General features: G+C 31.9%; 1 protein-coding gene across 6 annotated transcripts in view; it reads left to right on the top strand.

The window, feature by feature from the left end:
- Nucleotides 1-18,444, top strand: part of Rab3 (RAS oncogene family member Rab3) — a 436,095-nt gene extending 417,651 nt beyond the window's left edge. For all 6 annotated transcript variants that reach the window (XM_069818901.1, XM_069818900.1, XM_069818898.1 and 3 more), the window contains one exon: nucleotides 561-18,444. In XM_069818901.1, the coding sequence (XP_069675002.1) occupies nucleotides 561-707 (147 nt within the window). In that variant the 3' untranslated portion in view covers nucleotides 708-18,444. The remainder of the gene's footprint in view (nucleotides 1-560) is intronic.
- The last annotated feature ends 7,865 nt before the right edge of the window (nucleotides 18,445-26,309 follow it).

The raw sequence follows: 26,309 nt of genomic DNA, 5'->3' as shown, positions 1-26,309 counted from the left end.
CTGTGGTTTTTCCGTGGTTTTCCACAGTAACTTAGGTAAATGCTAGTTTGGAATTTTCATTGTCACAGTCCATTTCCCTTTCCTTCCAGTGTAGAAAAAGAATTTAGATTTTTATATCATATCATTCATCTTTCTCATCTCATTCAATAGCCATATTCAGGTCAAGACGCATGTCTTCATCCGCTTACGGGAGGGGGCGTCCTTTCTACAACTGTTCCTGAGTTCCCAGCCTTCCGCAATATCTCAGCCAGGATTCATTCCTTAAGAGCACTTCCAAGGGCTCTTCGACACCTTGGAAGGGCCGTTGGAATGAATCCTGTGCTGCTTGGTCACCTTGGCGGTGTAAACTTAGAGCGGGGGGAGGGGGGTTAAGGGGTCCCCATTGGGTGAGCAGATGAAGGGTCACATGTGACCAGTGGGCTGGTACACCCTCATTCTCATTCATCCCATACACTTCGGGGTGCACAATAGACCTCAGTGTGGCCGACGTGCAAAGGGTCATCCTAATCCACCCTAACCTAACTCAGTGATATAATAAAATATTTCTGTCTCTTTCACAGGCAGTATTTGAGCGACTGGTAGACATCATATGCGACAAGATGTCAGAGAGCCTAGACTCAGACCCCAACCTTATGAATGCTGGTTCTAAGGGAACTCGACTCACTGAACAGCCGGCGGGGCCTCAAAATGGCAGCTGCAACTGCTAACCACCTCCCTTAGCTACATTCACTCAGTAACCACTTCAACAACTTGACAACAATGCGATCACATGTCACAACATTTGTCCAATTTTGCCAGTTACAACAATAACAAAGGCAAACGACAACAGAAAAGTATTAAAGACATAAAAGAGTAGGATATAAAGTCTGATGCAGGCTGGGTTTTAACATATAGTATTTCATAGTGGTTCACAACTGCTACCAAGAATCTGTACAATGCTGCAAGGTCTACAGATTCCACAAGGTCACAGCAGGACTACTGAAAGATACTGGCTAAATTTTCTAATGATCTTGGTACTTAAACGTAACGCAGCCATAAAGAATTCATAATTTTTAATATTGTTTTCAAGAACAGTGAAGACAGGTTAGTCTGAAAAATATGTGAATGATAGAATATGCTACTGCATACATATTTAGGGAATTATGTGTGTTTATGTGTATTTATATCTATTTATACATACAAATACAGATATACTCTACCACTCTGTCTACAAAAAAGCTTTTGAATCTTCCACAATCTTTCTACTTGAAGCTTATAGGATGAAAGAGTTCCCTTCATTGTAATTTGTTTTGTCTTTTATGTACTTATATTCTTAGATATCTATCTTGGCAATGAAACCAAGATTTCTGAATAAGATAAACTGCTTGGAATGTTCATATATATCTTATATAGAAATTACGTTACCAAGTTCATGTGATAATTTAGTCCTAATCTTAAAAACAGTTTTAGCAGGTTGGCAACGTGGTATTACTCAGTAAAGTGAGATGCCTCCCACTCAACTGAAGGTCTTGTGATATTTCATTGGTCATTTATCTCTAAAGAGAGCGATGATCTGTTATAATCACAGTTCTTGTTGCTATTTCCAAAGTAACATAGCTGTGAAATATTATTATGCCAATTAAAAGTTAGCCTGAAAGAAAGACTTCATTATCTTTCTTGAAAACAAGAAATGATCTCTGGCAACTTAATAGAACCTATACTAATGAGACCCGTTGTTGTATGAAGAGTCTTACGGAAGCTGTCCCCCTGTAATTGAATTCATCACATACGTAACTATTGATGGATGTTTTGAATGTAAACTGGTCAATAAAATAAATATGTCTTGAAAACAATAGTTTGTAAGTTATAAAGTTATACATAGTTTTTTATTACCAAATTACATACTAAAAATATTATGAATTTCAAATCCATTCATCAGAAACTTTCCCAACATTTTATCCATTATTGTACATATACATATACATTAAGTTTTGTTTTGTATTGCTACAGCAGATTAAATAATATAGATACTTCACATTCTATTATGAGGCTACAACTTATATGAGATTCTTCAACTGATATCAACTGGTCTTCTTAGCGTTCAATACTAGCTGGACTTCCTTCCATTTTTGACAGTTTCAAATTAATGTTGTGTACTTTTTTCTTGCTACCTTGCCTTCAAACTATTCTAAAGGGATCTGAATAGGCAGTTATTTCATTTTTTTTTTTTTAATCTTAGATACCCTTTTGGAGTCTATAAAGGGGTTTGCATCTAACAAGTGTTGGTTATTTGGTACTCAGAAACAGCGTGGCATTTTAAATTTTCACATGTATAAAATCTCAAGAGTACATTATAAATTTTCTTTACATGATATAAAATGTATTTCGAATGAGTAATGTAGGCTAACTGGTTGAATATAAAGTTAATTCTCGATTGAATCTTTAACAACTAAATATGATACCTTATTCTTTCATAGAATTTCAATAGAAGAAGATTTTCTCATTATAACGTAACCTACCATATGTAGGCCTACCGTAATTATATAAAAATTTGAGTACTAAACGACCAATGCACATAAGTAAAAATGCTTTGTCTATGCGACTCTGACTCGTGTGTCAAAGTAGCAGAAAAATTTAATTATGAACTGGATTATATCTAGCTGAAGTGTGTGAATAAGAATCCTCACAGTGAGGAAGCAGTGATGAATATGATCACACAGACTGGGAAACTAACTGTTGTTGAAGCAATGAGGTGGATTGTATTGCAACAGATCTTCGTATCGACTTGATACCCACAAGTGATAAGGCTGGGTTGTGATTTATGTTATCAGAATTCAAGTTGGACTTAGTCGAAAGCTGTTACTGTTGGGTGCTCTCCTATGCTGTGTGATGGGATATGTACATAATGAATGAATCTGTGTAACTTTGTGTACATTACCTAACCTCAATTTCATTGCCCTCCCCAAACAATGCATGTTTCCTAGATGTTGACAGTGTTGGCACTTAATGATCAGTGTTGATGAATCACGAAAGCTTCAATAATAAAAAAGTGTTGCTTTGCTTTCTTACTTCGTGAGCAAATGCGCTCATTCTAATGGATATGAGATTCTGGTTAAGAAATGTGATGCACACTTGTGGGACAAGGTGATAGGAATGTTAAAGTGATCGATGAATAACAACTTAAATAAATCTGAGGATGTGGTTGTTACAGAACAACTACTGATCTAATTACATCATTCAGTTCTGCTTCAGAAAATCTTGGGTAAATAAAATTTTTTGAAATGTTATTCAAATGGCCGGTTTTTCCAAGTATTGTTAGAAAATTTAACGACTGTTAAATTCTAAACAGTTTGTTTATTAATAAAATTGTATGTTTTCAACACGAGTTTGGTTTAACAGATTAACAGTTTGTTAATTTTAAATGTAGGATTTCGAGTGGTTAACTCATTTAACAGTTAGTTAAATATGGCCGATGTCTCCACAGCTGTTCGAACAGAAGTTGCGAAATTAATATTTTGTGTCTCTCTGTAGGGAATGTTTAGCATATGACTGGTAATATAACATTTAAAAAATACTTTAGACTGTTTAAATACATCAGTGTTATTTTATTTCTTTCGTATTTCGTATCCATAATAGCAATGAGGAAATATAACCTTACTTTGTAATTATTATTCAGCACGTCACCTACAACTTTCATTTGTCAACTGTTTGTTGTCATTTTATGCAAGTTTCATGACTCACTCTATAATATAGAATTTAAAGATTAATTTTAGCCATCAAAAATTGTCTTACATGTGTAGAATCATTACCAACTGCTGTTGAGTAGTTAAAATAGTGCTAACAGACGTTATAGTTAAGTGTTGGTTATCTTAAACAAAATTATGTTGAACAAATGGAAAATACATTAACAAAGCGTTAAAAATAAACAGACTGTTAATTTAACATTCGTTAAGCAAAATTAAACATTACTTGGACAAACTGGCCATAACACTATTATCATGATTCAAGTACGGTACTTAGGTTTGTAAAAGCGAAAATTTGACACATACTTAATGAAAACTGAAAATAAAAATAATTAACGAGTTGCTTAATATTATAATTATAACGACAAAAAATTTACCACAATATATCCATAAATATTATTAGATTATCAAAAACGGCAGTGAAGGATGAAGCAGAACTGAAAAAAAATAACACAACTACCTTCATTTAAAAATGCTAAGTGCATACGTACAACTTAGTTTTCCTTCAAAACAAGTCAATTTTAATACCTACGTTCAGCATGAGTGTACAATAAAATTATTTTTAAGCATTGTCTCCATACGTCATCAGCCTTGTATGAATAAAATTAACTAATGAGAATTTAGAGAAATTATAAGAGACAATTTGTGTATATGTAGGTAACTGGAAAGTTGTAATTATGTTAAATAATTGTTTTGGCAAGTAAATATTTAAATGTCAAAAATTTTTCTACAATGTTACTGATGTCATAGTGCCACAGATTAAAATAAATATAAACATTGTCATCAATGTTAGAAAGAAATAGGTATGCTGCTAAACCCTGATATAATGGAAATAGAGATCCACGATGTTGTAGAAGGATCTTCCTTGTAATCAAATACATTTTTTTTAACAATAGAGGTTAAAGTGAAAGGAATTGCTCATTTAAAAATGTGGCTGTATGCAAGAAAAATTATTTTTGAGGTACAATGAAATTTTCCCCCCTCTCAAATGCAGTACCACTGTAATCTAGCCCGTTAGATCAGGGTTTACAGAGATTGAAAACTTAGCACATTTCTGGTGATTTTAAGTGCTTTATATAATCATTAGGTGTTTTATAGCACTTTGCAGCCTAACTTTTCATACATCCCTTGCCGAATTGGTATCTTTACTTTCAGAGTGATATAAATTTTCTTTTCTGTTCCATAGCACTCACTTTAAAATGCCTTATATAAAAACTTAAGCCACAATTCTGAAAAACTTATCCAAATATACGAATTAAATAATGGATCTCCCTGCCCATGTTATTACAAAATATTTCTAATTTGCAATGTAATAAACCAATCACTAATCACATTACTAGAAAATACCAGGTTATTTATACCTGATAAACGAAATCAATGGTTTAACTATAAATATATACGAGCTGGAAATGTTATTAATTCTTTTAAATACTGCACAAAACATTAATCTTGGTTATGTTTTATAACTAAACTATAAGCATATAATAAGTTACCGGTATTTAAAGAATTCTGAAGAATCACTGTCAACACCCCTCCTACTTTAAAATTGTTAAAATTATTTTCCTAATCCAGTATACAATTTTATATCATGATAAGTTATTACGAACTACCTTTCACCAATTATTTGTAAAATTCCAATTATGCAATTTTGTTTAAATATTCCGTGGTATATTGAGGGAAAAATTAGATTAGTGCGTAAATGAAATACAAAATCTAAACTACTCTGAAGTCTTTCCGAGTGTCTGAAATAGCCTTCATATACTTAGAAGTGTCATAACAGAACAGTAGTACAAATTTACCTAATGAGCTATGAAATCTCTTACATTTGTGTAATTAGTACATACGTTGAAAATGAATGAATAAGGGAATCAATAGGTCTAACTCTCATCGTGCATGGACAGAGAGATCAAATGGAGACTAAAACAAAGGGGTCATGTTCGTTGAAACTAATTTTGTGATTAGGATTGATTGTACTTAAATTTAATAACAAAAAATAAATAAATAATATTAAATTATAGCATTATATTTCTGGAACCGTCGAGATAATTTTACTTAAAAAAATATCTGAAGTGTGAGTTGTTATTGTTTTCATATTATTTAATATTACTGTCACAGTTTGGCAAAAAAGAAAAAGTCCCCTTCATTATTGGGATATAATCAATTGAGGTAACATCTGTAGTCAGAGTAACTCTGTACCACTTCCTAATTTCGTCTTTAGTTTTTTTTTTTTATTTTTATTTTATTGGGTTATTTTACGACGCTGTATCAACATCTAGGTTATTTAGCGTCTGAATGAAATGAAGGTGATAATGCCGGTGAAATGAGTCCGGGGTCCTGCACCGAAAGTTACCCAGCATTTGCTCGTATTGGGTTGAGGGAAAACCTCGGAAAAAACCTCAACCGGGTAACTTTCTATTAATTGTACAAAATATTGTGAACAGACGAAACTTCACGAAATTAGGAAGTGACACAAAGTACTCTGACTGGTAAAATGTTATCCCAATTGATTGTAAATGTTTCATTTGTAATAATTGTGTAATGACTCTAGGAGTGTTAGTAAATTGAGTTAAAATAGTCAAAATCAACATGTACAACTAATTATTCCATATCCTGTCTTTGGTAAAAAGTATTTAAACTTAGATTTTTATCATGTGACAAATGATACCTTTTTTCTTACAGAAGCAACACATGAGCTTTTCGAAAGTACAGTACATTGTGATTCTTACGGTTGTCTACATAGTTCCTGCATGCTGGCTCCTGGCAAGTGACAGTGTAAGAACCGAGACTACAACATAATATCATGCACTTGCACGGAGAAAAAAAGCCCCAACTATTCAATTCGCATGCAAAGCAAAATAGTAGCTATTATTAATAAATGGAATTTTAAAAATTCTTCTGACTTATTATATTACAGCAGGTGCTCGAAATATTCATAAATCAGAGAATCATATATTGTAATACTCCAAAGCTACTATGATTTCCATCCTGTATTCTTTCAAATACACGAGGACACTTCAATAATTCAGTGATATAAAGAATAAAAACCATTATGGTTATTCAGCCTTCAACTTACGAATGACTTTCATATTATTTGTGGTAGCCATGTTTAATTTTTATAATGCAACACATCTGTGAAAATATATTATGTACAGTTCAATGACTTCTGTTAAACGTAACGTGAAGGGACTTTTCTCAAATATGCGTGGTGGAGAGTGTATTTTAGTAATGTGCTGACTAAGTACCGAATACTTTGTTTACAAGAAAGTTTATGTCATTAATTACTTTGCTTTTACTACAAGAGTATCTGAAACTCATTGCGGAAGAAGAGAAGATTTTGGAATGGTATGAATAAGAAAATAATGTATTATTACGAATAAGATAAGCAACTTTAATATGTCACTTTGTACAAAACAACATACCCAGGCAATTTCAATTATCTGTTTCATGTTAGAATACCAGAATTCCACTCTCACCAGACTTTTACATGAAAATAACTACGGTACCACTGGTTTTGTAATATTTGCTTTGTGTTCTTTTTAAAAGCAACAAATATAATATTTCGGAGAAGATGGATCATTTTAGGACGAAAATCATTATGTTTTCTTTTCATTTGTATATTGTTACCATCATCATTAGGGGGCGGATGTTCATGACCTAAAACTCTACTTAAAATGGTCATTAAAATGCCCTTAAACTAATGGAAAAATTACATGAAATTAAAAGAAAATGACATTTAAATATTATTCACCGTACTCGCACCACAACTTCTTAAAAATTAGTCACCTTGTTTCAATGACTGCCCTGCAAATCTCGGAAAGAGGAGGCAACTTCCTGGAATTTGTCTAAAGCGAAGGAAAAGAAATGCAACAAAATGAAGGTTTTAAGGAAAAACTATATTTTTTTAATGAGGGTTTACAATGTGTTTCAATCAGGAGTGGTCCATGTCAGTACCTTCATTCTCTGTCTCCTCCTACTTCCGCGCTTCACTTTTGTTACCACATCTTCCAGATGAGGGAGTGTGAATGACAAAACAAATTGTGGGCACAGCGTGCATTCTTGCAATCTTTGTGTTAAAAATACTGTCTACTACAGTAGACATCCCTTCCGAACCACGTCCTGTCCAGGACACGGTGAAAATTTTCCCCCTTCCAAACATAAACTCTAAAGACATCCTCGTACCGACAAAAGTAGCGGTCAAAACCCTCACTTAAACTAAGCTGCTGTCAAGCATTTTATATTACTTTCGCTGTGTGAAGTGAAGCCTTCAGTAGAATGAGGGATAGACTTTAGAGTCTGTTCCAAACTATAAAACTCAAACTTCACTGTTATTTATTTATTCAGTTGGTAATTACTACTGACCTATTTGGTTAGAAAATGATTTAACAGACCTAGCGGAAAGAAGAAAGTAAATCGCATTCCCAATGATCTAAAAGTTCTTCAAAGTATTAAAAATGACCAAAAAATGCCGAAAAACATAAAAATGACCTATTAGTTCAAAAACACCAAAAAATGCACAAAAAATTAAATATAAGAAATTATGTTTTTAAGTTGACATTAACATAGAAAGGATTTCTATATTAAAACAGGCATCGTCCTAATGTGAAAAATAAGATGATGACTTTTCATCAACATCCGCCCCTAATCATCATTATTTCATTATATCTCACTTGACGATATGTGTCAGAGGAAGAACAATTGTTTGTATGCATCTGAAGTCTGACTAGTGTAATATAATATGTAGCTAGTCGGCGATGTATGCAATGGAGGGGGAAAGGAACTGGCCACTTTATCCCATTATCTTCTGGCCTAGTAGCCTCATAAGTGGTGCCTTCTTGGTATCACTTGTGAGGTTCAGACCTGTCTTCGGACAGTTGACTAAACAACAACAATATGGTCATCATAATCATCAACATCTTAGACTTGTTAGAAATATTTTTAAATATTTTATAAAATTTTCTCTCATAAAACTTGAAGTTCAACGTAGAGAACCATGTTCTTATTCTTTTCAAATCCAATTTCTGTGCTCAAATAAAGCTCAGTTTGCACTTTTAAAAATGCATTTGTAGGTTGTAGGAAACCATAAATCTCTCAAACATGTTGCTTCTGTAAGTTTTTATATTGGAATTACAAAGGAACAAAATTGTCACTTCTTGTAATAGGCTACTCAGAGAAAGTTTGAAAATAAAATAACTTAAGAGTAGCATTATTCGGCAATTTTATAGATTAAAATTTCACATAGTACATATAAACTTCATCTAAAAAATTAAATATTTCAAATTAATTAAATAGATGTTTACAATAAAATTAATTATTATGTATTCATTCAATATGACTTGTTTTAATAATACAAATTCATTACTGTGTGTGAATTTATTTAAAATTATTTAATAATATGACTGACATAAAACTGTCTAGTAGTATTTTGCATTAATGTTCATATACTTTATCTATTTTTCATAGCAAAGGAAGCTTATGAACGTATTAAATTAAACTTACTTGAAGTGACAATATACAATTAAGTCAACTTCGAGCATGGTGGACAGTTTAGTCATAACAAAGTGGAAGATATAAGTAAAGAAAATAGTTTTGTTAGGATTTAACAATAAATGTGCAGTAACATATAACACAGGGCGTTTCAAATAATATATCTTATTATTTGCTTTAATTCTAACAATGAAAGCCATGTCTGTTTCACGTGTATAATATTATTATAATGAAGAAGAGCTTTTGTTATTAATTTATTCCATAACTATAAGTGTAAATGAAGGATCATTCCATATTACAATTTATTTTTTTTATAAATAATGTACCTACGAAGCTGCAACTTTCTTCCAGAAAAAACAAAAACTGAATAAAAAATAATTTAAAAACAATAATAAAATTCTTAATCTGGAAATAGTGAGTGTTATATGTCAATTTATTCACTCTACATACCCAAGGTATATAGTCACCATTTACATAGATATTTACATCAAACAGCATGCATGGATAAGTTACAAATGTTCCGTTTTTAGTAAATGGTATATAAGGCTGTGGAGAAAGTATTTTTTCCCCATTCAACTCAACGTAATTTATTCCACATTATCCGATGAAATGAGCGCAACATTTCCCTTTGTATGTGGTGCTCTAATATACAGTAGGGTGAGCGAAAAAATATTTTGGTCACAATGTCAAATCATTTGAAGTCATTTCTATGTACTTGGCATATACCACTCACAACAAGAAACTTGTGTACATGGGTAAACTTCTCATTGCTGGACCATTGTAATATGCATGTTGTGATTTCACTTCCAAGTATTGTTAAAGTCAAGCAAGCATGAACAATAAAATAATTTCCTCCAAAGTGCATGTACTTATCCATGAGCGTAAGATATTAAAATTTCAATTTTTTTTCTCCCCCACACGAAATAAAAAGTATCAGTTCAGAGATTACAAAATGTACTATTTATTTTTAATATATATCATAACGAATTCAATTAAACCGAACGCTAAACTGGAGAAATCCCACGGTATCTTTGAACCGTGCCGTTACGTTTAGCACCAAATTTAAGTAAATACACAATCTCGCCAACATAACAACACGACGTTGGTGTGTGGCGTCGTTGGAGGGAGAAATTTGTTTCTTTTCTCTCTCTGCCTCCTTCGTTCTGAAGATTACTGAGAGATAGCACCACTGTTAGCTACAAGGTATATTTGCGTAAATATATTGAAGTAGATTACGTGACTTAGATGAGAGTCTCGAGACAAAACAGTTTTGCTATATTTCTTTTTTTTATTAAATGTTAAGCACAGGAACGCTATTTCGTAATTTTATTTAAGAAACAAGCCAGACAAATTATCTTTGCATCAAAAACGGATGCTCCCTGGACCAAATTATCGTATTTTATAATTGTTTGAATGCAACAGAAGCCAGAAGTCTTGCACTGACTAATGCAGTGAATTATTTAAGAATATAGTCGCGAATTTTACCACCATTTCGATTGTGTTTTGTTTGGCACGGCTCGGTACGGCCTGGTGACAAGTGGCCAGCGAGTAACGTCGACTATCGACATTGCTCTGCTGTGGGTATTATCCAGTTGTTCCAAACCGAATTATAATTACACATTTTTCACTACGAATTTGGAGAAATTATTTAGGCCGCATCTTCTTTATGTTTATATCTGACACTCATGGATGCATTCACATTAAAATTAAATTTTTCCTATTGACTATCCTTCTTTGTAAAAATGAATACTGTATAGAAGAAATAAATTAAGGGTGAAGATAAATTGTAGAACTGGTGTGGAGTATAATAGATGAGAAATATGTTATATATAATGTAAGTTGTACTTAAAAATGTATACCATTAAGTGGAAGATATATATATATATTTAAAATGTCATGCATCATCGAAATCAGTTCTCATCAACTTTTGTTTACATAGATACACCATAATGTGATTCAAAGCATTACATAGACTATATTCTAGTTTAATGGGAAGAAAATAAACACAGCCATACAATAACATGCAATCCGAATGCCATAACAAATTACAAGATTTTTCATAATGTTTATAACTGGAAAAGAGATAGTATTCAGAATGATCACTGAGATATTAATTTCTTTTTATTATTATTATTATTTAACGCTAGGTATACTAAATGTAGAAACATTAGATTCATATTTTCTACAACCTGATTAAAGGTAGGTGAGTAATAAACTGTAATTATATTGCTTGTATAACTTTATAATAATTAACATATTTATGAAACAATCTTTTACTGTGCTTCAAGGATAGGCTAATTAGCTTGTTTCAATACCTACCCATGCTGTATAGTATTATAAATACATACCGGCACATATTAAATAAATAAATACAAAATATGTTCTATGGTGATACAAATTAAGTAGTAATCATGCAAATTACTTGACATCATGAGACTTGGAGCAAATATAGAATGGACAGTAAAGTTTAAGTAAAGTGCATTTACATTGTAGCTCTATTTACTAGGACTTAAATAATACCTAATTTCCGTTTAAAGGTTTTTTTCTTTTAGTTAAAAAGTGGTACTGTTATAAAAATTCAATTACCGGTATTGATCTTTTTTCATAAGTAATACTATATAAAATATATTTCTTCTTTGTATAAAACACAATTTTAATCGCACAATTACCCCACTTAAGCTGGTTGAGCAGTTTTCTTAAGATATGTTAGAATTGCATTAATATCTACGTCTACAACATTCATAAAATCTAATTAATACTAAACTAAACTTATAACAGAATTGCATGTCACACCATATAATATAACTTCAGATATTTTATAGCTATAGTGTTATAAAAATTACTATCGGTACTTACAAATAAATAACAAAACACAGAGATAAGAATGTGTATTGTACACTGGTAAATGAATCACATTATGTTGAATCACATTAATATAATTTCGGTTTGAAGTCAGCCCATAAACCAGTATTAAAAAACTAAGTGGATATGCCCAGTCTCAATTTGTAAATCATTATGTAGATATTCATCCGAACTTGGAAAATCTATCAGCCATAGAATAACCCATTGTAATGGTATTCAGTAGAAAACTATGATCCTAACATCTTGTATAATGTCAACTCACTGCATAAATTAGCCAGAGAAATTTATTGTAATGGGCCTAAAATCCTACATTCTGTTTACTGTGTTATTACAGAAAAGGCTGGGACCATGTTATGTCGTTTCAATTAAAACATATGAATATTATGAATGGGTTATACTACTGAAACATGCAACTTATTGCGAACTACGTTTGGGGAAAACAGGCCACTCATTTATTAAAACAAGAAGAGAAAGAAGAAGGAGAGAGAACAATATTTATTTAGGAAGTAAAGTAAGGAGTAAAGTAACATAACCTAACCATGGAGAGTGATGTTAGATTTTGTGTGTGAATAAAATGAGAATTATAAAAGAAAAGTGTTTTTGTCAATAAGTTTAAAACAAGTATGTAGGTAGCCTATAAATAGGTAAAATCAGGTCCCTCTGCAGACAATATAATGAGAATAGATTCCATAGACCAGAAGGCCTTGGTAATACAGAATCATGTATCAGTGAAAGGGTACACGATCTGAATATGCAGATATATCAATGTATCTGAGAAGGGAAATAATTAGGTTATAAATCCAACTTAATCGGTTGGAAAAGAATGGGGGTGGGGGGAGGAGTTTTGAAACTTGAGAACTATAATATTGAAAAGAAATCTAAAAGTAAAAATTTGTTCTATAAATGATTGTATATTGTAAATAGCCAGGATGTGTGTATGTCTGAATACAACTGTTTTATTTATCGTGAATAACTCCTGCAAACTGCTCTGTTTATATTGTTACAAATGTGTAAGTAATATCCCAATCAAGTGTTAGTTAGATATCAGTGACTGGTAAAGAAATCTCTGCCATCATTATTAACACGACTTAATGTTTTATTTCAACAGTGAAGAAGAACGATCCAATTAGAGCATTTGGAATTGTCTACACTCTAAATTGAAAGAGTGTAGCAAATACACTCTTCTAACAAACCTAATGGAGAATGGAAGGAAAAGCTTTTAAAAATTATAATTTTTTTTGTTACATCAATATTAGTATTAAAACACTGTACAAGTATTGTAAACAATTTCAAGAGATATTTTTTATTTGACCAATCTGTTATTGGAAGCTTGGGAGAGACTAGGCTACACGTCTTACATCATTTTCGCATTAATGATTATGAAAAGTGAGAGTCTTTCTTTGTTCTATATAAATGGCAGAAATGTTCTTGTATACAAAACGTATCATTTCAATTTATTTCATAGGCTGACTGAAAAATATAGCATGTAGTTTCAAAGCACATAAATGAAACATGAGTACAGGTAAAAAGTACATCCTCTAAAAAGCAACTACACTACATTTCTTCTCCAATTTTACGAATAGGTCTAGATCTCCAGCATTAAATATAATGCAGAATAGCTGTACAGCAACAAAAAGTACCGTACCCCACATATTAGGGCAAGAATAACACTGAATGAATGATGATGAGTTGAACTCTATTTTAAAATGTTAATATGTAAATATTAATTATCTTATTATAAACGAGATAAAATCATATGTAAAAGAAACTGATACAATGAGAGACAATGTCACTTTATATTACACTATACAATGCATGGCTGAGAAACTCATTCCTTGGGACTAGTGACAGTGAATAATGCCAAGTTTGACAGCGAGTTCATAGTTGAATATATTAATATTACAATGCTTGTACAAATCCTGTAAGACATTGGTATCAATATGCAGAAACTCTAGGTCTATATTAACTATATATTAAAAATTGAAATTAGTATAGAGTCTGTTTCTAAACCTTACAGTAAAGTTCTTATGTATTAAAAATATATTTAACTTTCCTCTTCAAAAGAAACCCTTTTTAAAGAAGTTTCATAAAACAATGCACTAATGTATCTGACGCCAGTAAATATTACTGCATGTGTCAGTAGATGATTTTTTTTTTCACTGTCATTAATTAGTACTTATATGGTTAACTGTATAAGTGCAAGAGAATTTGTAAAATATATGGTTTGAAGATTATTAAATATTTATTTATATGTACTTATTTAGGTTACATTTTGTAAGGTATGCTGAAGCATTTTTCACATCAACAAGAAGAAAGCTGAGGTAAAAGTTATGGGTCCTTCAGACGAGGCCAATTTTCAGTGGCGTGTTAGTGGCACTGCTAAATTTTTGTAGAGAATTTTTCAGTCTTCCAGTGAACATGGATGTAGAAGGAGATATACTTTTGGCAAATTTGCTCATATGGAGAAAGAATAGACGTAAAAATAGAAGAAGAGTTTGAATCCATCCATTAGTTTTGGAAAGACAGAATCGAGGACCTTGTTTGATGATTTACATCAGGACAATAAAAATATTAATTTAAAATTACGCAAATGAGAAACGATATAACATAAAACATATTTTTGTTTACTTTTTAAGAATACAAAATTAAATATAATAATAATAATAATAATAATAATAATAATAATAATAACAACAACAATAATAATTCTTTATTTATACTGGCAGAGTTAAGGCCATAGGGCCTTCTCTTACACTCTACCAGGTCACAAAGTATACAAGCAGTTAAAGAACAGAATACTAACATATTACAAAAAAAAAAAAAATAATAATAATAATAATAATAATAATAATAATAATAATAATAATAATAATAATAATAATAATGTAGCTCAGTTGGTAGAGCAGCTGGCTACGGACTGAAAGGTCCGGAGTTCGATCCCAGGTGGTGACAGGATTTTTTCTCGTTGCCAAACTTTCAGAACGGCCCCGAGGTTCACTCAGCCTCCTATAAAATTGAGTACCAGGGGTAAAAGGTGGTCAGAGCGTGGTGCCTGCCGACCACACCACCTCATTCTAGTGCTGAGGTCATGGAAAGCATGGGGCTCTACCTCCATGCCCCCCAAGTGCCTTCATGGCATGTTACGGGGATACCTTTACTTTACTTTTTACTTTAATAATAATAATAATAATAATAATAATAATAATAATAATAATAATAATAATAATAATAATAATAGCATAATAAAATCGACACTAAACAACATGAAAGTAATACCATAAATAGAAAAAAAAGAAAGTAAAATACATGGAATATAGTGAAAGCAACTCATTTAGTACAAATGGTTAATATGGAAAAACTTAAGGAAGAATATATCAAAATGGACTGTAATAAAATAATAATAAAAAAGATAAGAAATACGAAAATTAAATAAAATTTACGATAAAAAGTCTATGATAATAATTTCATTGACTGATAAAGAGAACAAAGGAAGGAAAAAGAAATATATATCCTGTATTTTTACAAAACTATGGCAGAGAAAAGGGCTTATAACTGAAAGGAATCTAATTCAAAAAGTGCAATTTTAATTTATTTTTGAAACTAGACAATGTCCGACAGTCTCTAACATGTTGTGGTAGAAACCAATCATAGCGCGTGCGAGTAATTCAACCAATATACTAGAAATAGATGTCTGTAGGGTAATGGCAAAGTCAAAGCCGTGGTGTAATTGAACCAGGTTCGAACCTGAGATCAGCTAATTTTTCATCTCTTTGTTAATATTTTATTCAGTACATTATTTTAGATGTGTTATTTTATTTGACTACATAAATAATATATTCGTAATTCGCACTAGTCCAGCAATTTAGTAGACTATAATTATATTATTATTATTATTATTATTATTATTATTATTATTATATCATTATTATTATTATTATTATCGTCATTCTATATTATTCTATCGTGACATATTTTTATAATTAAGCCTGTACACTATCGTGACAGTGTAGGGAATTGGTGGCCCAACAGTCATCAATTAGCAGCGCTACTGATGTGTGTTCAAAGCGCTACTAACGCACGTTTGCAGCGCCATTAACGCACCATTAAAAGAAGCCTCTTCTGAAGGGACAATATTTCCCTTCTGTCTATACCATATAAAAAAAAAAGCGTGCTACTCTCTCTCAACAGTTCAATTTCAACAATTAGCATCATGAAGTGACATAAAGTAAAGATCATTTACAACAATAGAATGAACCAATTTATTAGTCCAAGTATAGAAAATTATATAGCTCACACAGCACATAAAATTTGTAAATTAAAAAACCGGTACTACATTACTGTGGAAAACTGTGATAAAATTGGAGAAAAGTTGTTGTTGCTCAGTTTGTCTACATTGACACTTCGCCTCTGCCCACGTTAGTTTTAACGAGCTTGGCAAGTTTTCTGTGTATTTTGATAAATTCACGAAACAATATGAACATGTGAGAAGATGATGTGCAAACATTCTTCTTATTGATTTAATTTGACAACTACAAATATAAGCATTTAGAATGTACCTCACTTCCAGAGAACTTATTTTCAAGTCACATTTCTGTTACCGGTAGCTCAAGGTGCTTTATTCATTATACAACATAAATGATGGGAAAGATATCGAAAGAAAATAGGTTTTCACTTCACATTTCCCATTGGAGACTCTTACTTTCTGTTTGTCGCATCTTAAATGAGCAAGAATGCATTGGCCTTCCATTTTGATAAATTTATTTATAAATATACTAAAGTGAACCAGATAGTTTTAACAGCAGAAGTGTTCAAGTATTAAAGTCAACTTCTGGTTAATAGTTAACTGGATGCTTTTTTAATCAGAAATAACACGACTTCTTAAATCTTATGATCAAGCTGAACAATAAGAGAACATATTCAGGCATTCTGAATAATGGCAAGGATAATTTTGACAGTTTGAATGCAGGGTTAGATTATTTGTTTTCAAAAGCTGGTTGAAGTTGTATATATCGCTCTGGTATGACAGATAATAGTTTTAAAATGTAATATAATTATGTGGGAGAAAATTGAGGATAACACAACAAATCAAATTAACCAAAAATATGACCGTAAAAGAATGAATTGACCATAAATAAAATAACAAAATCTTGTTTCTTATACATTATAATTCGACTCTAAAAAACAAAGTGAAATAAATTTAATTCTGAATGTTTCATTTAGACAATTATAACGAATTTATCACTTTTCTGATAATATAACGTAAATATTCTAAAAAAATAAAATAAAATATACACAAATGTCATTGATTAATTTTCACTAAATACTTGGTAACTGATGTCAACTTCAGAAGAAAAACTTCCTTTATATAATATAGGTACATACATTAGGTGACTTTTGTTCACGTTGAACATTTTATTAACATATAACACTAGCAATGTTGACATTAACTGTATCGGTATTTTATATTGCACAGAGTTTAGTATTTCATTAGAATGCACTGAGTTGACAGTATAAAAATTTACATCTAGAAAGAGAAATGACAGGGGTAATGTAAAGATAATGCCTTATATAACACACAACGGAAAAAAATGTTGAAAAGAAATAAAGTAACATCTAGGAATCAGAGTAAAGTATTATTCAATCTAACAGTTCATGGAAAAATTGTCCTGAAGTATACAGACATATTAATTATGACTCCATAATGCTCTATAACTTCATTGCAAGCAATATGTGTCTGAAATGACAAGGACTTTCTTACGAGTTTTAACACTTATGAAATAAAAAATTTTATTTTTAATTAATTGTCTATGAAAATTATGCCACGTCTTTCGGATTCTTCACACTGCTAACTAATATTAATCTCTTGGATGAAATTAAATTAGAAATGCATATTAACCACTATAGGAAGGCTATATATCAGAAATTCTAGGCCCTATATTGTCAATATCAGAAGGATAAAGAGTGATATAAAATTCTACATATTGGATACCGGTATTTTACCATATTCAAATTTAAAACGGGAAATGTAGAACCCGAATTGTGTAGAGTTAAATGGGCAGGCATTAGACACACATACACATACACATATACATAAAAGTATAGCGTTTAACATATCATCTTTCATAGTACGCATTATGCATAATATGAGTAATGTAACTAATACTGAAAATTGTTATTAATTTTTATCTACTTTCATTTAGCATCAGGTAGTTGGTAGTATAACGTAACACTATTCAGTTATTTCGCCGATAAAATACCTATTCTAGCACGAGATATATACACAAGACTTTAGAGAACAAGGGATCCAGTTCCATATTTCATTACCGACAAAAAAAAAATTCTTTGTCGACATTACATTTCAAAACGTAAATGACAGGTACCGGTTAATGATTTGTTTTTATTTATACTGGTAATTAATAATTTTTATAATCCTTATTTTAATTATTTTACGGGTACTGATGAATAAAAAATGTAAGATTTGAGTAGATACATTTTAAATGTCGTGGCTAAGGTCTCTGTTTCTCCAACCAACAGCATACAATTAGAAAGACAGAATAAATGTGTCACGTCATCATTTAGGCCTTCTTAAAGTCACTAGGCATTAGTACACCAAATCAACAGAATGGTACTGTACCTTGATTTTCGTCTAGATCGGTAACAGTATGGCCAAATCGAAGTCATTTTTTTCACAAAGAATCAGAATCTCATTATGTTATAGTAATAACAAATGTAAAATTACTATGCATTTCAGATCTGAAGAACTATTTTCTAATTCATCAGTTGTTCCAAATCCAACTATTTATTTTTAAAGCAAAATATAATTATTTATGTTTTATTATTTTAACATGCTCTTTATATACTTATCTGAAGATGTGGTTAATGTGCATTTTAAAGTGACCGATTTATAGAATTATGAATTTATAACCTCAATTTTCTCTTTTTGTTTTTAATGAAGATATATTGTTCTTCATATGCAAAAGTAAGCAAATAAAGGCAAAAACAAAGCCTATAAACATAATATATACTATTGCTCTAGTTAAGTGTATTTATATATATTTTATATAGTTGTATGAATGTGTTGTGTAATATTATTAATAGCCTATTGAATGGTAATATACAGTTTTTTATTAACAATAATATAATTTTAACAGATAATGCTCCCAAACTCTTGATAACAGAAAATGGTCAAAGAAACAAACGCACGTATGAAATGTATTGTACTTCAAATATTTAAATATAATGTAAAGATTAATATTGTTGCTATAAACATTTTTTTATTTCTAATTCTGGACATTTGTGTGTGAATGTGTGCAAAGTAAAAAAGGTAGACAGTAAAGAAAAAAATACATATATATAAATAAAATATGAGTTGTGTTTTTATTTTCTTAATTTTTTCTGTGGACAAATGATATTTTTACTTTTATTTTGTACCAAAATTAATAAGGGAAACATATATTTCACAACGTGAATATAATAATAATTTAACATTTTATTATCTAAGAATATGGGCATATAAAAATTGGAAATTTATCCTTTGAAGAGGTGGAAAAATTCAAATATCTTGGAGCAACAGTAACAAATATAAATGATACTCGGAAGGAAATTAAACACAGAATAAATATGGAAAATGCATCTTATTATACAGTTAAGAAGCTTTTTATCATCCAGTCTGCTCTCAAAAAAGCTAAAAGTTAGAATTTATAAAACAGTTATCTTACCAGTTCTTCTGTATGGTTGTGAAACTTGGACTCTCACTTTGAGAGAGGAACAAAGGTTAAGGGTATTTGAGAATAAGGTACTTAAGAAAATATTTGGGACTAAGAGGGATGAAGTTACAGGAGAATGGAGAAAGTTACACAATGTAGAACTGCATGCATTTTATTCTTCAATTGACATAATTAGGACCATTAAATCTCGACGTTTGAGATGGGCAGGGCATGTAGTATGTATGGGCGAATCCAGAAATGCATATAGAGTGTTAGTTGGGAGGCCGGAGGAAAAAAGACGTTTGGAGAGGCCGAGACATAGATGGGAGGATAATGTTACAATGGATTTGAGGGAGGTGGGATATGATGGTAGAGACTGGATTAATCTTTTACAATTCATGTTGGAAAATGTTCAGCTAAGCCTCGTGTTAATAACATATATCAAAATATGATTAATTATTTATTCCGTCAATATGGCTTAAGCATTGAATTATATATGAAAGAAAATATTGATGTGTTACATCCTATTTAATCTTGATACTAATGTTTGGATTAATCTTGCTCAAGATAGGGACTGATGGCCGGCTTATGTGAGAGCGGCAATGAACCTCCAGGTTTCTTAAAAGCCATAAGTAAGTATTATTCAAGTGTAAAAATCACCATTCACTTCAATATACTTGTAGAGTCAGCAGCTTCATCTTATTTCAACATTTGATAATACAGTACTTATTAGTACCAAACAGATCCTCTTAATATTAGACTACAGAACGAGCAGTTTAAAGGTTCTGAAGCGTTGTTTGGTTAGTTTGCTGCCTGAGTCCCATGCAATCTCTGACATTTCCCTCCATGAAAGTGTGGCGCTCTTCTCACCTGCATCCAGTCGTGAGTGAGATTTTGTCGGAGTAGGACAGTTGTGTTGTGCAGTTGTGAGGAGATTTCATTTGAGAGTACTACAGTGTTGCAAAATGATGGGATATTCTCTGTGTCACCATATATTCATTTGGAAGATATACATGTGCAGAAAGGAGATTTTCGAGGACTACAGTACATTTCAATGAGGCTTCTATTTCATCAACTTTTTCTTTGTAAATACATGATGTCTTTGTTTTCTTTTCCTGTCAGTCACAGAACCTGTATTATTAAACTTATCCACTAAATTTAATATTGTTCTTCCTGGTGGAACTGGGCTTACCTTGTACTGCCACACAACTTTCTGCATTTGACGTACATCTTCAAGATGAATATACGACGACAAAGATAATATCTCATCATTGCACAACACTATTCTACTCTCTAATGAAATCTCATTCATGACTGTACAACACAACAATTCTAGTCCGACGAAATCTTACTTATGACCAGAGACCGGAACTTCGGCAGAATGCCTTTTTAAATGTGTTAAATCTACCTTCATTTTGAAAGTAAATCTGTACGAATTATACCTTTGTGATTGAAACGTCACAGTTTCATGTTGCCCTTTTCTACCTTTTTTAATATAAATGCCTAATTTACAAAATAAATGCTTTTTTTGCCTTTATTTGATTACTTATCTGTTATTTATTAATTGATTATTAAAAATTGCCTACAGGTCTATTTTAATTTATTTCTATAACCGCTACAATGAAAGTGACTTCACCGAATGTATATTATTGTCTTTCAGTCAGTTATTCTCTTTGCAACAATGAGTGCGGGTCTACCGTTATTTTTAACGGTTATTTTTCTTTCAGTTTTTATTGCGACGTTGCTGTAGCTAGCAGCAAGATGCCGAAATTCAGTATCCCTCTATGCAGTAAATTGCAAAGTTACATTAATACTTTTGGATCCGACATATTTTGTACTGATGGTAAAGTACTTACATGAAAAATATGTGAGCAGTCAGTTAACTACGAAAAGAAATATTTCATATCGCAACATATCAGTACAACCAAACACAAAAATGCACTTTCCAAGCCTACTGGGAAGAAGATTTCCTTGCTTCCAACAGTAATTGCAACATGGAGTCGAAAATCTCAATTTGCATTCGACTTATGTAAAGCTTTTCTTGCTGCCGAAATCCCTTTGTGGAAAGTGCAAGGTTGTGGGTCTAGTGCAAGGTTTTTGTAATTGCCTTTTATTGCGTATTTTAGCTATTTATAACGCCTTTTTGCCTGCCTATTTTAACTATTTACGATGCCTTTTTGCCTGCCTATTTTAATGATTCATAATGCCTAAACTTCCGGTCTCTGCTTATGACTAACTGTATAAGGGAAGAATACTGAGCTTTCATGGAGAGGAATGTCAGACACTGTATCGGAATCAGGCCACCAACCAGCAGAACTATGCCTCAGGATTTTTAAACTGCCCGCACTGAATTCTTTGTAAACTAAAACCTAGAATTTAATTTTCTTCATTTTTATTTATTACTTATTTTACGACATTTTGACACATCATAACCGTTTTATATTTCTACATGTAATGCTTGCGGTTGCATAATGTACAGTGCGTCTTCGCCATCATGCCCACCCCACAATGACTGACCAGCCACGTGCCACGTGGGAGGCTGCGCTTCTGTCACTAAGACATGTATGCTGACGCAGCTAGTCAAGACTTTTCTCATTCATATCAACACTACGACGTCTAAAAATAAAACAGTTCATCTGTAACTTGGCCTCTGGCAGTATTCGTTTAAATGAGATGGAGAACAGACTGTTTCATTATGGTAAACAGATAGCCTATTCATTAAGAGAAAGTATTTACATATACAACACGTACATAAAGAATAGAAAATCATATGCTTCAAGGAGACGAAAGTTCAGATGTAAATTTTCTCACAGGCCAGTACCCTTTAGAAAAGCAATATTAAGGCTACTTAATAGATTCAATGAACAGGTTCTGTAAATGACAGAAAAAGACGACAAAAGTGCCACGTTCTTAGGGAGGAAAACCCATATGAAATTGGTGCAGCATTAGAATGTAGCCCACGCAAGTCTCTGAGGAGACATTTAGCACTGCAGACAGGGATTTCTAAAGCATCTGCAGGAGTGGCAACAAAATTGAACTAAAACCATACAGAATTTCATCATATCATGAATTACAGCTTCAAGATTACAATCACAGGCTTAATTTGTGTATTTATTTATTTATTTATTTATTTAACCTGGTATAGATAAGGCCATTAGGCCTTCTCTTCCCCTCTACCAGGGGATTACAACTACAATATTAAGAATACAATTACAATTAATATTAAATTTACAAATACAATAAAAATCAAAGTACTAAAAGATTAACTGATTAATAAAAGCTAGACAGTTTATTGTAAAAGTTAAGAAGAGAGAAGCATTTCTTTTATTGATTAAGTAAAAATTAAACCTACTCTACACAGTAAGAAAATGCTAAATAAGTTTGCTTTTGAACGTTACCGAATTCCGACAGTCTCTGATGTCACTGGGCTATTTTGCGTGCGTATGAAGAGATTATTATATGATGACAGGTAACTGAAACGGGAGGCAAGGTAGGTAGGTGTAGAAGTGTGAAGGACTTGGAAAAGGAGACAAGAGAATGAAAATTTCTACGTTCTACGTAATTAGGTATTAGAAAAAAGTTGTTGTTGTTTTCTATTGCCAGGCATTTGACAATAAAGTCATTTGACCTCTTGCACTCCAATATTTTTCAAAGCTATTGTCATGGTTAGCCACTGACGCACAGATTTTGAGGTGTTCCGAATCCATTTCTTGATTTGAATTGCACAATGGACAGTTAGGAGATTGATATATTCCAATTCTATGCAGATGCTTGGGCAAACAGTCATGGCCTGTTGCTAATCTAAATGCAGCTACAGACGATTGTATTAGAAAAAGTAAATAAAGAAGAACTTGATCCCCAATCGATTTTTTTATGATGAGGCTTGATTTCATCTGCATGGCCATGCAGCATCGCAGAATAATATTGATCATCAACAGATATTGTGCATGAAGCTCCATTGTAAGTTTTAACGAGTTAAGTTGCGCGAGCATGCTTGCCATTTCAGAGGCAGAAGCATGGCCTCCCACCGGCATGCGGCCAGTCAATCATCGCTGGCATGATGGCGAAGATGCACTGTATTTAGTTTCATGCACATATTTGCAAGTTTTTTGTAATGTTTTCTTTTACATAATTATAGGAGGTGTAATTCAAGGACTTAAATGTGTCAAAATAGACGTGCTAAAATAAATCATACTGTCCTTTGTAATACGGTAGTTTTCCACTGTACATCACTTTAAGGTGAGCAATTTATTTCATTTTATTGGGTTATTTTACGACGCTGTATCAACATCTAGGTTATTTAGCATCTGAATGAAATGAAGGTGATAATGCCGGTGAAATGAGTCCGGGGTCCAGCACCGAAACTTACCCAGCATTTGCTCGTATTGGGTTGAGGGAAAACCTTGGAAAAAACCTCAACCAGGTAACTTGCCCCGACCAGGATTCGAACCCGGGCCACCTGGTTTCGCGCTGACCGTTACTCCACAGGTGTGGACGGTGAGCAATTGGTGGCCGAAATATTGTGACACTGAATTTCATCCATTATTATCAAATGTTTTAAAAGACCATCGTACTGATTCAACATCTTAGAAATCCTGTCACATGTCTGTCTTTTATGCAAGAGCAAAAGCAATAATACTTAAAAGAAGAAAACAAATCCCCACTTCAGAGGTAAGGAATTGACCCTCTTGCTTTATCTCCATACTATCATTAAGAGAATCTCTTTGTTTCCTCGCCCCAAATCAGAACATGACATATCTACAATCAGTTGACTGCACCATTCAGCACATGCTTTTTTGTAGCTTCAGCAGATGTTTATCTGTATTAGCATCAAACTGATACAAGTATGTGAGTGATTCATGAGTAGTAACATCTCGGGCAGTAGGCCTACAAATATCTATACCTTTAATCACATCTCCTACTTATGGTCTTTGATCTAGCAAAAATCTATTTAGTTTCTAACATCATAATTTTCTTTATCTATAACTGGTATCTAAACTGATCTTTATTTTACCATCCTTAGGTCCAGTTGTACGAACACGGAATAAAGTCCTGTTAAAATTAATTCCGTGGTTATACGAGAAATGTGTTGTACGAACTTGGAATAGTGCATTATTCGGAGGATAACTTCCGAATAAGCTATTCCATGCTTTCAGTAGTTGTTAAATTTATGTCTAGAGAATAAAATATAAAATGGCAGCAGCATTAGACATGAATCTCTGATAGTGATGATGAATTAGGCCTATATATAATGTATTTTTGAGAGTGCAGAAACAAAGAAAATAAGGCACAGACTTTATCTATTAAACGAGTGTAACAATGAAGAATTTCTGGCAAGATTCAGTCTAAAAATGGACACTGCTTAAAGCATGCTGGGATTGATTAATGATTATTGGAACATATAACACACATGTAAAAATAGTTCACAATTTCATCATTATAAACAAAATGTAATTTTTTAAATAATTAAAATTAAATTTAAGCAAATTCATAGCACAATATTATATCAGTATTACGTTTTGCATTATTATAACCAGCTATAGACTCCCATGCTCTTGTCTTTTATTTAAAAGTTATGGCATCAGTTTTTGCTTTCTAGCACGTTCTTATAGTCATTCACTATCACAACTAGCTTAAGTGTAATCTTCTATCTAATAATTTTGACTTCTAATTTATTTCGATTTACTCATTTCTTTATAACAAAATCTGTACGCAAAATAATGATATGTTCAGAAAATAAAATTCCAACAATTACTGGTATTCTGAATGTACTTTATAAACAAAACACCAACTAAAATATTGCCAACCTCTGTTCCAATTCGGCTAACTATGGAATAGATAACCTTGGAATAAACTAACGTCATACAACACGATACTCCATTTATTCTATAGTTAGGCTATTCCATGAATAGCTATTCCAAGATTTATTCTGCGATCATACAACTGGGCCTTAGCAACCTAAACAATGGCTTTATTCACAGCACTGAATTAAATCTTGATCTCCATGACAACCAACACATTAGCAACCATAAAATCCATACAGTCATTCATTTATAACTTCATCACAAAAAACACATTACAAAGAAAAGTGTATAATTTAAAATTGAATGTAGATACCAATAATGAAATTTAGATAGCAGTAATGGATAAAAAATTGTATAGCACACAAGAGTAAACAGATTTTATGCTCTCGTGGAAATTATCACCCTCAGAATCACCTCGAGTGCTAAACTTTCCGCTCACGCACATAAAATCTAATTTTACTCTCTTATACTAATCCATAACACTATTAATAAACTTTCATAATTACGTTTGTTTTGCATTCATACTGGCATTTTGTACTGGTACGCATTTTTATTAATCCAAATTATGAAATGGTTTGCAGCGTTTTTATTTTAGTAAGTATTAAAACTGAAAATATTATTTAACCTTCCCCAGTCATTAGTCAAAAAACATTTTTAACAATCTTGAACTTACTCATATGCTTTACATTCAATAATACCTATACATATTTTTGGGAAATAAAAGGCCGTAA

The sequence above is a fragment of the Periplaneta americana genome, chromosome 2, assembly GCF_040183065.1.
Source record: "Periplaneta americana isolate PAMFEO1 chromosome 2, P.americana_PAMFEO1_priV1, whole genome shotgun sequence".
NCBI classification, from domain to species: domain Eukaryota; kingdom Metazoa; phylum Arthropoda; class Insecta; order Blattodea; family Blattidae; genus Periplaneta; species Periplaneta americana.
The sequence above is the reverse complement of the archived record's forward strand: the minus strand, read 5'-3'. Positions and strand labels throughout refer to the sequence as shown.